The following is a 15,324-nucleotide window of genomic DNA, read 5'->3' as shown; positions in this document are numbered from 1 at the left end:
TAGTGCACTACAAATACAATTTATTATTATTATTATTATTATAATACTTTGTAATACCCTGCAGATACCCTGTACTGATTCGATGGTGAGACGACACTCCCAATAGCTATGGGAAGGCAAGGCTCGGGTTACTAACACAACACCAACAAGCCCCTTGGCCGCGTCAACCAGGTGGGCCCACACACTATTAATCACTTCCTGGAGTTCAATTAGTTCAATAAAAAACAGCTCTGCGTCGTTGTCTCTTAAGTGTTGTATTAAGCACCACGGAGAGACTGAGGGAACGGTGGGCAGTTAACCGCTATCTACAGCCGCGGGATGACCTCATGAGAACACCGTCACCGTCAACACTCAGGATGACACGAGGGTCAACCATCAACATTAAAAAGTCAAAAGCGTGGCGTAGAGAAATATGCAGCTCGTACGTCTTTGGAAGGGCCGGGACAGCTTACTGATAATGCTGTCAGTGAGAGTAGGGCTGGGCGATGTGGCAAAATGGTCGATATATTTATTAGTATTAAAAAAATATATATTTTTAGATATAGATATATATTTTTATTATTATTATTTAAACAACAAATGTATGTTTATTTTCTTTAGTGTTACAGCCCCTCACACTCCAGTTCTCAGGCTGCAGCTGGTTTGAAAGCGAAAGTACCAAAAAAAGTGACTGTGGCTCCAGGGGAGTTGAACACTTCTGGCTCTGCTAGTTTCTTTTCTATCTTTTGGCTCTTTTTTGGTGGACAAACCACCGCACATGTGCACTGTGACGCATGACTGGAGACTAGCTCTGCTAGCACACATAGCCTACTGTGTACAGACGGTTTCAAACTGTATTTTAATTAGAACGCAAACAAAATAAATGGACAAGAGAAAAATAAATCTCAATTTGGTCAGTATTGTCATTTGGACAAGCAAAGCCATTACTTTAAGTTGCAGGCAAGAAAGACAAGTCTGTCCACTGTCTGGTAAAAAAAAATAAAAGATTATCGATATTTTTATTATCGATTATTAAAATATATCGCGATAATTATCGTTATAGTTTTATCGCCCAGCCCTAAGAGAGAGAACCTCATCATCACTCAATCGCTTACGTAAAATAGAGAGGCGCCAAGTCCCTCCCCTTCCGCTGTCACCCACATGCAACCTTCATACGTAATATGTATGGCGGTCAACGGCGAGAGACAACGAATTTTTGTGATCCCGTTTGAATTATTGAAAGTTGAGTTAGCTAACGTTAGCTAACATTATCGACAGCTTTTGATGCTACAATCAATGTAACGTTAGCTAACATTATCGACAGCTTTTGATGCTACAATCAATGTAACGTTAGCTAACATTATCGACAGCTTTTGATGCTATAACGTAATGTTAGCTAACATTATCGACAGCTTTTGATGCTATAACGTTATGTTAGCTAACATTATCGACAGCTTTTGATGCTATAACGTGATGTTAGCTAACATTATCAACAGTTTTTGATGCTATAACATAACATTAGCTAACATTATCGACAGCTTTTGATGCTATAACATAACGTTAGCTAACATTATCGACAGCTTTTGATGCTATAACATAACGTTAGCTAACATTATCGACAGCTTTTGATGCTATAACGTAACGTTAGCTAACATTATCGACAGTTTTTGATGCTATAACATAACGTTAGCTAACATTATGGACAGCTTTTGATGCTATAACATAACGTTAGCTAACATTATCGACAGCTTTTGATGCTATAACATAACGTTAGCTAACATTATCGACAGCTTTTGATGCTATAACATAACGTTATCTGACATTATCGACAGCTTTTGATGCTATAACATAACGTTAGCTAGATTAATAAAACGCTTTTAAATTGACAAACGTCTTGACATATGTGTAATTCATGTTCATCACAATTCAAACAGGATCAAAAGATTATTTGTCTCTTGCCGTTGACTACCGTACATATTTTGTCCAGTAATAAGGTCCCATGGTGGTCCAGCGGAGGGGGAGGGACTTCGCCTCTCTATTCAAATTCTTAAGTCATGACTCATGACGTATCGACCTTCCAATAAACAGTTTCCGGGGGCCATGCTTCCTGTGTTGGCTGAGGCGCTTGTCTTTTCAACATGCCTCACTGCCTCAGTGCTGTGTCTCTTGTTGTTGTTTTAATAGATCTGAGTCATAAAGAAATTGTTTGGAGTATGTGCTCCTTGTATCTCCCGCCATCTGAAGTGGAGCGTTTGGCCCTGAACATATATACTAGGGCTGACCTCGACTAGTCGAATAGTCGACTAATCGATCGAAAGGAGCCGTAGTCGACTGCCAACCTCTTAGTCAAATGCAAAACACACAAAAAAAATATTATAATGTTTTTTTTTCATTCTTTCCAAAAGCAAAGAGGCCTAGAAGTGCGGCTAGCGCTAATGGTGCACATACCAGCGAGGCTAACTGCCTAAGAAAACAGGCACAGAGGCACTGAAAGAGGATTTCACACACTAGACATATCAAGATGTATCCATCAGTGGACCAATTGCATGCTTTCGCAGAGGACAAGAAGCCTTCAGTCGACTTCTTCAGACATTAATCACCCCCCACAGACCCCCCCCCCCCCCCCCAAAATAAAATAATGTAGAATTTCGGCCAATCAAAGTCGACTATACAAATCCTTAGTCGGGGACAGGCCTAGAATATACTATTCATTAGACTTAAATTGTGAAATTGTGAGTGTATGCCCCTCCCAGCCACGCGAGTGCGCCACTCACCGAGATGTCCTTCTGGACCTTCTCGTAGGCCAGGGTGACGACGGAGCAGCGTCCGGGTGGAGCGGGCGTCAGGGTGAAGCTGTACTCTGCGCTGGAGACTCCCGTGTCCGTCAGGGCCTGGTGGAGGTCCTGGACGTACCTCTCCTCCGGCATCTCCAGCTCCTCAGCCTCACTGCACACCGCAGCCTCGCTCACTGCGCGCCAGAGAAGACAAAGGATGGATGTTAACCATTTCACTGCCGTCGGTAGTGTGATAGCATATGGTTAACCTTCTGTAGTGTGGCAGTGAAAGAATTAACCTTATGTGTATTGTCGCAGTGAAAGGGTTAACCGTTTGGTAGTGCGGCAGTGAAAGGGTTAAGAACGGCGTTATAATCACTAAGGAGTAAGGAGGACTAGGGTTGTACCGGTACACAGAAGCCACGGTTCGGTTTTGGGGTCACAGTTCGGTACAACAGGAAAAAAAATATTTATAATAATTATTATAATTATTATTATTAAATATAATTAGCTTTTATCAAGTTATACTTAGTTCCACCTAGGCTTGCCACGGTAGTCCACTGAGTAAATTAATTGCCTACCGCCCCCGCCCCCACCAGCGTAAGCTTTTTAAGTTTCAGTTTCACTTCTAGAGTAATTTAACTTCACGTGAAGCAGAGAAAGAAGACTCGAGAGAAGAGATGACATGTTACACAACAATGGCAGTGGATTTATCAATATTTTGGACAGTTTTTCAAAAAGCAACAGGGCTTTTGAGGTGATGAAATCACTGCGCCCAGGCAGCAGTGGTTCGGCAAAAAGAATTTCCGAGTATACTGTATATCTGCTTAGAAAACGAAAATGTCTAATTATTATAAAAAAAAAAACTCTCCACGTGGTAAATACACAGGTCACAACATGTTTACAGGAACGTTTTGGAGTTGTATTTGGAGTGTATTTTGTGACAGTTGGGAACTAGGCTACACTGGCACACCTACTTCCAGTGAATGACGCTAAGCTAGGCTAACGGTGCGGCTGTTCCCTAAGCCTAATGCATGCACAGAGAAGAAAAGGGTATGTATCTGCTTGTCTAACTCCAGGGTAGATGGCAAATAAGCTAATTTCCCAAAAAGTTGGCGTGTTCCGTCAACGCCTCATCCAAAGGAAGCATGCACGTTAAACAGACTGTGGGGTTCAGGCGGGGTCAGAATGTCAGGTGGGAGGAGCCTGGAGGACAGGTGAGGTCGAAGGGAGTTGAAATATGCGAGGGTCAGACAGGTGCGCGCTGGGGGTCAAGAGGTCAGCGTAAAGAGTTTACCCTCTCCTCTCCAGGCATTCTGTCCGTCTGTCAGCAGCAACAGGAAGCCGGAGCCCAAGTCCCGCCCCTTCCAGTCCACGCGCAGGAAGTAGGCACAGAGATTCTCAGGTCCCGAGGAGATGTGGATCTTTTGCACCGCCACGTGCATCACTGCAGTGCGCACGCACACACACACACACACACACACACACACACACAGACACACACCTGTGGACAACCTCAGTGTTATTTCTCATATGCGTTTGATTTGGAATTGTTATTTTCTGTTTCAGTTTAAATTCAGTTAAAATGTTCAGTTTCAGTTCAATTCAGTTATTCTTTTTAATAGAACGGAATGGATCATTAAAATCAAAGGGTATTGCACATAAATAGGCACTTTCCGATAATCCTTCAGAACGTTGATCGGCTCAGCTGACCGACAATAAATCAAAATGACACCATTCACCATCGTAGCCTACTAGCCTATAATAACAGCTAGGGCTGCAACGATTAGTCGACATAATCGACGACGTCGATTATAAAAAATCGTCGACAAGAAATTGTTGCGTCGATTAGTCATAAAAAAAAAAAAAATTATTAAATTTTTTTTTTTTTTTTTGTGCACTACCTATCTTTGTGAGAGTGGCTTCTCAGGGTTCCAGACAACATCATAACATGATGATCCCATAGCAAATTTTGGACATTGAAAACATTGTTCCCCTGCAGGAGATGATGATCAGACTAGACACACAATACATTACACACGCACTCCTCTCACTCACACACAGCGATCAGAGTAAGACACACACATACACACTCCTCTCACTCACACACAGCGATCAGAGTAAGACACACACACATACACACTCCTCTCACTCACACACAGCGATCAGAGTAAGACACACACACATTCACACTCCTCTCTCTCACACACAGCGATCAGAGTAAGACACACACATTCACACTCCTCTCACTCACACACAGCGATCAGAGTAAGACACACACACATACACAAATTACACAGTACACACCTCTCACTCACACAGCGATCAGAGTAAGACACACACACAAATTACACACTCCTCTCACTCACACAGCGATCAGAGTAAGACACACACACAAATTACACAGTACACACACTCCTCTCACTCACACAGCGATCAGAGTAAGACACACACACACACATACACACACACACGGACTCCTCTCACACACAGCAAACAAAAGTTATTTAAAGTACACTTCCACTTTAATTTGTATTATTTAATTTATTTATCTTGTTATGAGTGATTGCTGTATTGTTCTTCAAATACATTTTCATTTAAAGTGGCTTAAAGATCCAAATTCAAATGTTTCATGAGTCATTATTTTAATTTGCTATGGGATCATCATGTTATGATGTTGTAGTTTGGTCCTGACAAGAGTCTCAAAGTCTGGGGTGATGGTAGACAAGCAACTCTGAGGTCATGCTCAATGTCCAATCTGTTCCTCTGCTCTGTCTTCAGCTGGACCAGAGCTGAGAAGCCACTTTCACAAAGATAGGTAGTTAACATTTTTTTTTTTTTTTTTTTTTTTTTACATTGGTTTTCGATTAGTCGACTAATCGAAAAAATAATCGACAGATTAGTCGACTACCAAATTAGTCATTAGTTGCAGCCCTACTGCTGACCACACCTCACACTCTCTGCTGACCACACCTCAGACTCTCTGCTGACCACACCTCACTCTCTGCTGACCACACCTCAGACTCTCTGCTGACCACACCTCACACTCTCTGCTGACCACACCTCAGACTCTCTGCTGACCACACCTCAGACTCTGCTGACCACACATCACACTCTCTGCTGACCACACCTCAGGCTCTCTGCTGACCACACCTCAGACTCTCTGCTGACCACACCTCAGACTCTCTGCTGACCACACCTCAGACTCTCTGCTGACCACACCTCACACTCTCTGCTGACCACACCTCAGACTCTCTGCTGACCACACCTCAGACTCTGCTGATCACACCTCACACTCTCTGCTGACCACACCTCAGGCTCTCTGCTGACCACACCTCAGACTCTCTGCTGACCACACCTCAGGCTCTCTGCTGACCACACCTCAGACTCTGCTGACCACACCTCAGACTCTGCTGACCACACCTCAGACTCTGCTGACCACACCTCAGGCTCTGCTGACCACACCTCAGACTCTCTGCTGACCACACCTCACACTCTCTGCTGACCACACCTCACACTCTCTGCTGACCACTAAGGCTGAGCCCAAACGTTTGAACGTTCGAACGTTTGTTCGTTACGCTGACATTCGGACTTTAATTAATGGATTCGAACGAAAAAATAAAGGAGGTGCACGGGTTGAAGCGATGTGAAGAGGCGGCGCTCGGCTCAACCAGTATGGTCTGGCGGCCTGTAGCTGGATACTATTGTCTCAACCAGAGCTCTCAACCAATGCAATAGAACAATTTTGATTGACAGGCGATTCTGCCAATTACGTCACACCGCTTGCACCCGCCTCTGCTGTTACCACCAATCGGCAAGCGTTTATTAGTTTTTTACTTGGCCGGCAATGCCGCCATTGATCTGCTTGCGAGAAGCACAACAGACTTACCGTAGCTAATACGTTAGCTCCCCGCCGAGAACGTAGATGAGGATGACCAAACGAGTCATAATGATTTTACTGCAACGAATGTTATAATAAAACAAAGCCTTTCTATACATGTGTCTGATTGAAAACTTTATTAACAGACTGCAGAATGGGTACAACTCAGGGCTCTTATGAGCAACGGAAGCCCAAGGGGACGGCTGGGGCACATGGTGCTCCCACTTAGGTGGGAGCACCATGGTTGACCGATGCCCAGGACGGGCGCGCATCCGTGGGGTAAGACGGCCGGTGAGAGCGCGGCGCGGAGCCAATGGCAGTGACATGATGGGAATAGCCAGACTCTGAGGACAAGTGCTTGCTACTTGCTATGTTTGGGTAAATAATATGCTGATGTTATTGAACGTGTAACACTAACTATATAACGTTAATGCGACAAAAAGAATGCCTTTGTTTATCTAGCCCCTTACGTGACTGCGGTGTGCAAGGGCTATTGTTTATCATAAGTAGTAACTTTGATGCAGTAGCTTGTTTATTTTCTTCTGAGTGCTTTGTTTAATTACATGTTTACATGAACAGCCACCACTGTAAACAACATGTTTTTCACCAATAGACTATGCAATGCCGCCCTCCGTAGGATCTATAATAATACAATAAAAAAATATATATATATATTATTAAAAAAATGTAAAAAAATATTTTTATTAAAAAATAAATTTATAACGTTTGAACGTTCGTTCGATAAACCCTGGCGAACGTTCGAACCCTAAAAACAGGGTTCAGGGACAGCCTTACTGACCACACATCAGACTTTCTGCTGGCCACACATCAGACTCTCTGCTGGCCACACCTCAGACTCTGCCAAGAGGTCTGGAGAAACCCACAGTATAATAAGTCACTAAACTCCAACCCAAACATCAGACCAAAAATAAAATGTAAACAAAGTGCAATACCGGGGCGGCTACGTGGTGCAGTGGGCAAGGCGCTCACCACGAATACTGGAGGCTGGGCTCGAACAGGTTCGCCTCCCTGTTCGAGCCCAGCGCTCCACATTGCTTTCAGTTTAGCTGGTCGTCCGCACTAATACACATTGGCAGTATTAGGGGGAGGGAAACTGATGGGTGGGGATCGGGCGTTGTGGACAGCGACTCCTACAGGTCAGTTGGTACGCCTGCGCAGTAGAATCAGGAAGCGATGGGGGCGGCGCCCCTCCAAAGCGCAGACCCCTGACGCTGAAAGATCGCGCAGCGCAGGTGAAAAGATGCGACGGCTGTTACCTCGAGTATCGGAGGGGACTCGTGCAATGTATGACTTAGTCCACATTGCAGCCGGCTTGTGGGAGGCAAGAAACAGCGTTCGAGACAGGGGAGGGTTAAATTGGATGATACGAAAATTGGGATGGGAGAAAAATAGAAAATGGGAGAAAAAAGTGGATAAAAAAAAAACAAAGTGCAATACCAAGCAAGGCATCTTTTGCCTAGAGGCTGCCGTTTGATTACATTACAGATTCTACCTTTAATCTCTGTCCCGGACAATCAGGCAACCGTTATTGTTGAACCCAGATTAACAGTATATATATATATATATATATATATATATATATATATATATATATATATATATATATATATATATTTCTTTTTTATGTTCTGTGCCACTGTTACATACTTTGGGAGGAATGCTGATTCAGCAGTGGGAGCGGTGGGAGCAATAAATGGCATCTACTCTGTTAGAAATATGTAAGCTAAAGACAATAAACCTTTTCCATCTGGCGCTATATTGCTCAATATTGCCCATGTCATGTTATAAGCAACCGAATACGCACACAGTAGTATTACATTTCATTCCTCATGATGTGCTGGGCAAGGATGTCGTAACACGCCGATAATCTTTCATTTCATTTCATTTCAAGAGAAGACGTGGCTCCCTTTATTTGTAGCTATACTAGCTTCAGGCAATTCATTAGCTGACCTTTTAAAACGTGTTTGTCTAGCCTACACCTAGAGACAGACCTGTAATGTAAAACACAGCCCAATAGAATGCTGTGCGATTCTGACGGAGCAGAACCATCATAACTCCCACTGCCATTTTGACATCATTTTCCTGGCATGCGGGGGGGCAGCCCGCTGGTGCGTGTGACACGCTGTTAAATACCGCTAAAAAATAAACCTTCCCCTCGGGCTGAGACCTCGCAAATCAGAAAACCTAGGCCGCTTGCTTCTTCTGCATGTGGCTCCGTTTTTCATCGCGGTTACTTTGATGCCCCGTATCGCCCGTGAAAAGACTCGACGGCAGCAGAAGCACCGTAGGTGGACTGGGGGGGGCAGGGGGTGTAAAAAGTACCCAGAAATTATAATTAAGTGAAAGTATGGGTACCGTCTCAAAATCGTACTCAAGTAAAAGTCAGAGTATCTGGCTAAAAACACACTTGAGTAAAAATCGAAACGTTTCTAAAGTACTAAAAAGTTAAAGTAAAACCAATTTTTTTTTATTCCGGGGCAATGAAATCCTCTTCCTCACTCGTACTATCGTTTGTGGCCATCTTCTGTAGCTCGTCACTCTGACTGTCTATTCTTCTGATAGCAGGTGTTTAATCAAAGATCCCCAGCTTTCTAGTCTTGCACAAGGACCAATCAGCATGGGTATGGGCGGGTTAATCTTCCATTGATGGGGATTTGATTGGCTGTTTTTAAATAAAGCGCGGCGGCAGGATTAATAACGTTAGCGTTAGTTCGGCCAGAGAAACAAATATATAATTAAAATTGTTGGACCTGCGAGACATTGTACTTTGTACGTCTGCATTTTAAATGTAAGGAGTAAAAAGTATGTTTTCTTTCTTCTCTGAAATGTAATTGAGTAAAAGTACAAGTATACAAACATAATAATACTCGAGTAAAGTACAAATCCCCAAAAACAGTACTTAAGTATTGTAACGAAGTACAATTACTCAAGTACTTTACACCCCTGACTGGGGGGGTTGGGGGCGGGGCGGGGGGCAGGTGATTGTGGTGATGATAAGAGAGGGAGGGACTGTGGTTCCAGCAGCAGGAGGACTGGTGGTGAAGGTTCCAGCAGTACGGAGGTTGACAAGCCTCCACAAGCCGAGAGAGTGAGAGGGGAGAAACAAAGAGCGCCTGGCTGAACCTGCCAGGCCGTTCCGTGTTCACACTGTATTCTCTCATGACATGTTTTGCCGTACAATACGGCGCAATCTAATGCTACTTCTCATCGGTCACGCTCGTCATTTAATGACACTGCCGTTTGATTACAATCACCTGTTGCTCGTGACCAAGATGTCTGCGATCAAATAGTGTGCATAGCCTTAGGCCTCGTGGGCGGAGGCCCCCCACAATACATTATCACAAAACTCAGGGCTGTTTCTAGCTTTTTGGGGGCCCTATGAGAAATGTTGTTTGGGGGCTAACCCTATTTTGTGAAACTAATAGAATAGAATAGAATAGAATAGAATAGAATAGAATAGAATAGAATAGAATAGAATAGAAATACTTTTATTATCCCGAGGGAAATTTTACACTGCAAATCGCTCAACATTAAACATTTAGACAGAACAGGTCACGAATAAGAATAGCAAAACAAATCAAATTGCCTAGGATAAGAATAGAATAACATTTTATAAAAATGGAATAAAATATACAGTAAATAAATACAGTAAAAATATACTGAAGTCTACAGTAAGTGTTGTTTCAAAAGTAAGAGTCCAAGGAAGATGGTAACTGTCACTCTGTGCTCAGTGATGCAGTGAGGCACAGTGATGCATTGTATAGTCCAGTGGTTCTCAAACTACGGGTCGCGATCCAAATTGGGGTTGCGCATTGGCAAGTAAAAAAAAGTGTTAAAAAAATATATTATTTTAATTTTTTTTATGTTCTGGCAACATATCCTGGCTAAATATGCCTTGTTTTATAAATGTGTATTGATAACATAGTGCTGTAATTACATTTTCTAATAAATATGCATGATCAAGTTCAACAACGTGTGCTTTTATGGGTTATGGCTTATGGGTATTTTTTTTTTTTAAATATAAAGAAACGCCCACTTGCGGTCATAAGCAGTAGCCTATCGGTTACATTTTTTAAGCTGATGATTTGTTACATCCCTACAGGATATAATATATTGAGTGAATAAAAAGAAAAGTATAAAAAAAATGTAATGGCATTTTAGGGGGCCCCTGGTGGCTTCGGGGGCCCTATGAAACCGCATAGTCCACATATGGCAAGAAACGGGCCTGAAGATACTTAAGTAAAGGTTTTTAAACGTATTACGATAACATATATTGTGATATACTGCGATATATTACCTTCTTTCAACTGCAAATGATGTCCCCAAAAGGAAAACGTTGTCAACAGCATCTTTTCTATCTAATAACACAACGTTTTTCAGTCCGTTCATCGCACTTCAAATCATTTTTATTGTAAAGCCTAAAGTTCCATTCGGTCAAGATAATTATCACATGGCGTTTGCCTGCTGTAAATGATTAGGCCTGCACCGTGCTACCGTGTCATCACAGACAAAGAACTGTAATGCACTTGTACATGACCTCTCATTAGGTCTAAGTACAGGCTTGGGAGGGTGAGGCAGAGAAACTTACTCATCAGTTACCTGCACACTAGCGACAAACCACATGCGACATGCTTCATGGCAAAGTCAGGCCTATGTTTTAGCAGGCAGCTCCACTAGCGGCCTCGTCTTTAACAACATCCTGAGACACCTGCTCTCAGATCAAGGCACATTTTCAGGAACAGGTTGGTTTCTGTCTGACCCTCTTACAGTAGGCCTACTTACTGTCTTTTTACCTCTACTTTACTGTCTTTCTACTACTATGCTGCTATTCTTGGGGTGGCATTCCCGTCGCCGTGAGTGGCGCGCGGGCTGTTTTGCGTCTTGGATGGGGATGTGGTAGGGATTGATGTGTGGGGTGTTTGGGGGACTGACTGTCCCGGGGGGGTTCACATGCCTTCGAGGAGTTCGAGCGACATTGTACTATTGTACTTATTTTATGCCTATTCTTAAGTCTGCACGTTTACATTGCACTACTTTTATTGTCTTTTATACCTATTCTTATGTCTGCAATTTATGCATTGTTTTTTATTCTGTACATTTGTGTGCTGATTTTATGCCTATGTTAATTTTATACTAATTGCTGTGGTGCACTCTGGACTGTGGTCCATGCGTGAAAAGTACTATATCGATAGTTATTAATATTTATTATTGTTATAATGTAGAAATGTGTGCATTGAAATGTCTGTAAAGTCTCGACGACATTGAAAATGAGGGTGATGATGATGATTCTTATGCTCTTTTTTTTTTTTAATAATTGTTAGACTAGAAGTCTTTATTTGTCATACAGTTTTAACACACACACGCGAGAGGGGCGACCCACAGGAACACACATGCACCGAGTCGCCGATGAAATGCCTCTCTGCACTTTTCCCATCCCGTTGTCCTTCCCCCCATGGGCCCCGGGGACCAGTCCAATGCTCCTGTCCGTCTTCGTCAAGGACGCCACAGCGTTAGCGATCTGTTGTGCATGTTTTTCCATTGGGTTTATCTTATCGGGGGGGAAACCCTTGCGAGCACGGGGAGAACATGCAAACTCCACACAGAAAGGCCTGGGAGATACCCCACCTGGGTAACTGGCATCATGGAAACCTGGTCCCCAAGCGGGAATCGAACCCTGGACCTTCTTGCTGTGAGGCGACAGTGTTAACCACTACTACACCACCGTGCCGCATCACGGTGGTGTAGTATGCTACTACCCATCTTGCTAATAATACTTTTATGTCTATACTATGCACTTAGGGTGTAACACTCAAGCGTGATAAATGGTAAATGGTGCATTTATAATATAGCAGCTTTTATCCAAAGCGCTTTACAATTTGTTCCTCACATTTTACCCACTCACTCACACATTCACACACCGACGGCAGAGGCGACCATGCAAGGTGCCAACCTGCTCATCAGGAGCAGTTAGGGGTCAAGTGCCTTGCTCAAGGACATGCTGCCCTGCCCCGGCAGGAGCGGAACTCAAACCGGGAACCTTCCGATAAAATAGACGGCTGCTCTACCTCCTGAGTTTTACCAAGTGCTTTGGTTTTTAAAATATCTTGAGAGTTTCACGTGGTCGGAGCAAAGAAACTAAAGGCAGATCTTCCGAGCTGAATATGAAGTAGAGGGACCTGTAGGACCTGCAGTGAGAGCCAGTGGGGGTGTAAAGGGACACGTATCCGTACCGAACCGGTTCAGCGCGGCTGTGTACCGAACTAATACAACGGTATGTTAACCACTAACTAATGTTTTTCCACAATCCTTTGAAAAAATTTAACAAGTCGATTATTCATTTCAATATGGAATATTCGTTGACAGCCCTACAAGTACAATTAGTTACTGCACACTATACAATCACCCCCGAGTGGAACATGGAAAGCCAAACTTTCCCCCACTGTATACCGAAAACTTGCACAGAACCTTGACTTCAAAACCGAGGTACGTACCGAACCGTGGTTTTTGTGTACCGTTACACCCCTAAAAGCCAGTCATTAGACCCTGTGTGGACTGGTCCAGAGAGGACCAACCTAGCATAGATGTGATCTAAGGTGGCCGTTTTTCAGTACTTTGTAGATGAACAAATAAATTAATATGTCGATCACGTCTCTCAGACAAAAGAAGACCACCCAAGTTGTTCATACAGGATGCAATGATGATAAACATCACCAGGAATAAACCTGAGAGCAGAATTGTTTATTAACCTTTATTTAACAAGGAAGTCTCGTTTCCATGAGAGACCTGAAAGATAAACAACATCGGAGGGCTTAAGGGTAGAGGCAGAGGCCTATAAATCACATCACCATAATCCATGACAGCTTCAACATTCCTTTGCCTACAGTACACAGAATGGGAAAGTTATCTCTATTTCTATACAAACATATTGTTGGTCGTAATTTGTAGACAAGATTGTCTATATGATATTTGAATGTGAATATGTCATCTATCCAGATAACAAGGTGTTTATATATTCTGTAACTCTCTCAATATTGGAACCTTATACAGTGTAGGCTAAATATGAAAGTCTTCGCTATCAACACACCTCTAGCTCAGTTTTAGCTTAGTTTTATGTGTATTCAATACAAGTTTAAGATTATTAAGTGCAGCTTGGAGAACATTAAAGGAATGTTGTAGATTCTCCACAGCTAGCTGAGCAAATATTGTATCATCCGCGTATTAATGTGCATGGCAATTACTATCCATATAAATTGTCAAAAGAACTGGACCTAGAATTGAACCTTTAACCGGAACTCCCTTAGTTACTGGTAGTTCCCAAGGTCACCGACAGCTGCCGATCAGACAGGTAATTCCGGAACGACACACAAAACACTTCTCAAAATGTGTAAAAGCAAGGAATGATCAACAGTGTCAAATCATGCCTTTGAATTATGGGAAATGCGCAAAACAGTCTTCTCCAGAGTCAGACAATAAGAAAGACATATGAAAAGCACAAATGAATGGACGCGGATACGGACCACTAGCCTAGCTTAAAACTCTGATAGGTGTTTTTGGCCAACAGCTAGGCTGGTCCATATCCGCTTCCATTCATTTGTGCTAAGCTAGGCGAAAACTGAAAGAACTGAAAACCTGAGTCAGGTGTCTCTAATGTTTTATTGTGGTAGGTGATACGAACCCTGAACACTATCTTTCTCGTGCCATATGTCACACATATGTCATAGGATTTGATATTTTCCAAGATATTCCAAATTAAACTTTACAGCCACATAAAAACTGAACTGGCTATCTAGAATACATTAAATGTTGTTATTATGTGTATTTGCATTTTTTGCATTTCATATCTCTTTTGACACATATGGCAGATTTCAAAACGACACACTCCGCACTATACTGCAATTATCCAGTCCTCTTAGCTCAAGTAACACCTGCACCAGGAGTCAGACAGCCACAAGTGTAGTGCACAAGTGTTGCCAGATTAACTGAAAGTGAATACCAGGAAAGCAGCAGGACCGGACGGCATCCATGGACACGTCCTAAAAGTCTGTGCCGACCAACTGGCCCCAGTATTCACTGACATATTCAACCTGTCCCTAGAACAGTCTGTCATCACCACCTGTCCACTATTGTCCCTGTACCCAAAAAACCCACGCCCGAACTACGACCTCTGCCAGTGGGTCTTGGACTTCCTGACAGGAAGACCCCAAGTGGTGAGAGCAGGTAAATGCACCTCCTTGTCCATCAGTTTCAACACAGGTGCCCCCCAGGGCTGTGTTCTGAGCCCCCTCCTCTGCTCGCTTTACATGCATCACTGTGTGGTACAGCGGAACAGCAACACAATCGTCAAGTTTGCTGACGACACAGCCTGCCTGATCTCTGCAAACAACAAGAGGGTCTACCTGGGAGAGGTGGAGAACTTGACGCTGTGGTGCCAGGAGAATAGCCTCTCCCTGAACACAAGCAAAACCAAATAAATAACTGATTGTGGACTTTAGGAGGTCTGGGGTAAGGAACTACAGCATCGACGGGGCACCGGTCGAGAGAGTGAACAACTTCAAGTACCTCGGAGTCCACATAATATCCGAGGACTTGACATGGACCACACATAGACAATGTAGTGAAGAAGGCACGCCTTAAGAAGTTCAAAGTGAGCGCCTTAAGAAGTTCAAAGTG

General features: G+C 43.2%; 1 protein-coding gene across 1 annotated transcript in view; it reads right to left on the bottom strand.

Annotated features, from left to right (window-relative positions):
- Positions 1-15,324, bottom strand: part of xrcc4 (X-ray repair complementing defective repair in Chinese hamster cells 4) — a 118,592-nt gene that overhangs the window by 102,159 nt on the left and 1,109 nt on the right. The window contains 2 exon segments of the mRNA XM_084325356.1: positions 2,754-2,947; positions 4,051-4,257. Of these exon segments, the coding sequence (XP_084181482.1) occupies positions 2,754-2,947; positions 4,051-4,198 (342 nt within the window). The 5' untranslated portion in view covers positions 4,199-4,257.

The sequence above is a fragment of the Notolepis coatsorum genome, assembly GCF_963971535.1.
Source record: "Notolepis coatsorum genome assembly, chromosome: 11".
In the NCBI taxonomy this organism is placed as follows: Eukaryota; Metazoa; Chordata; class Actinopteri; order Aulopiformes; family Paralepididae; genus Notolepis; species Notolepis coatsorum.
Note: the sequence above shows the minus strand (reverse complement) of the source record. Positions and strands in the feature narration are given on the sequence as shown.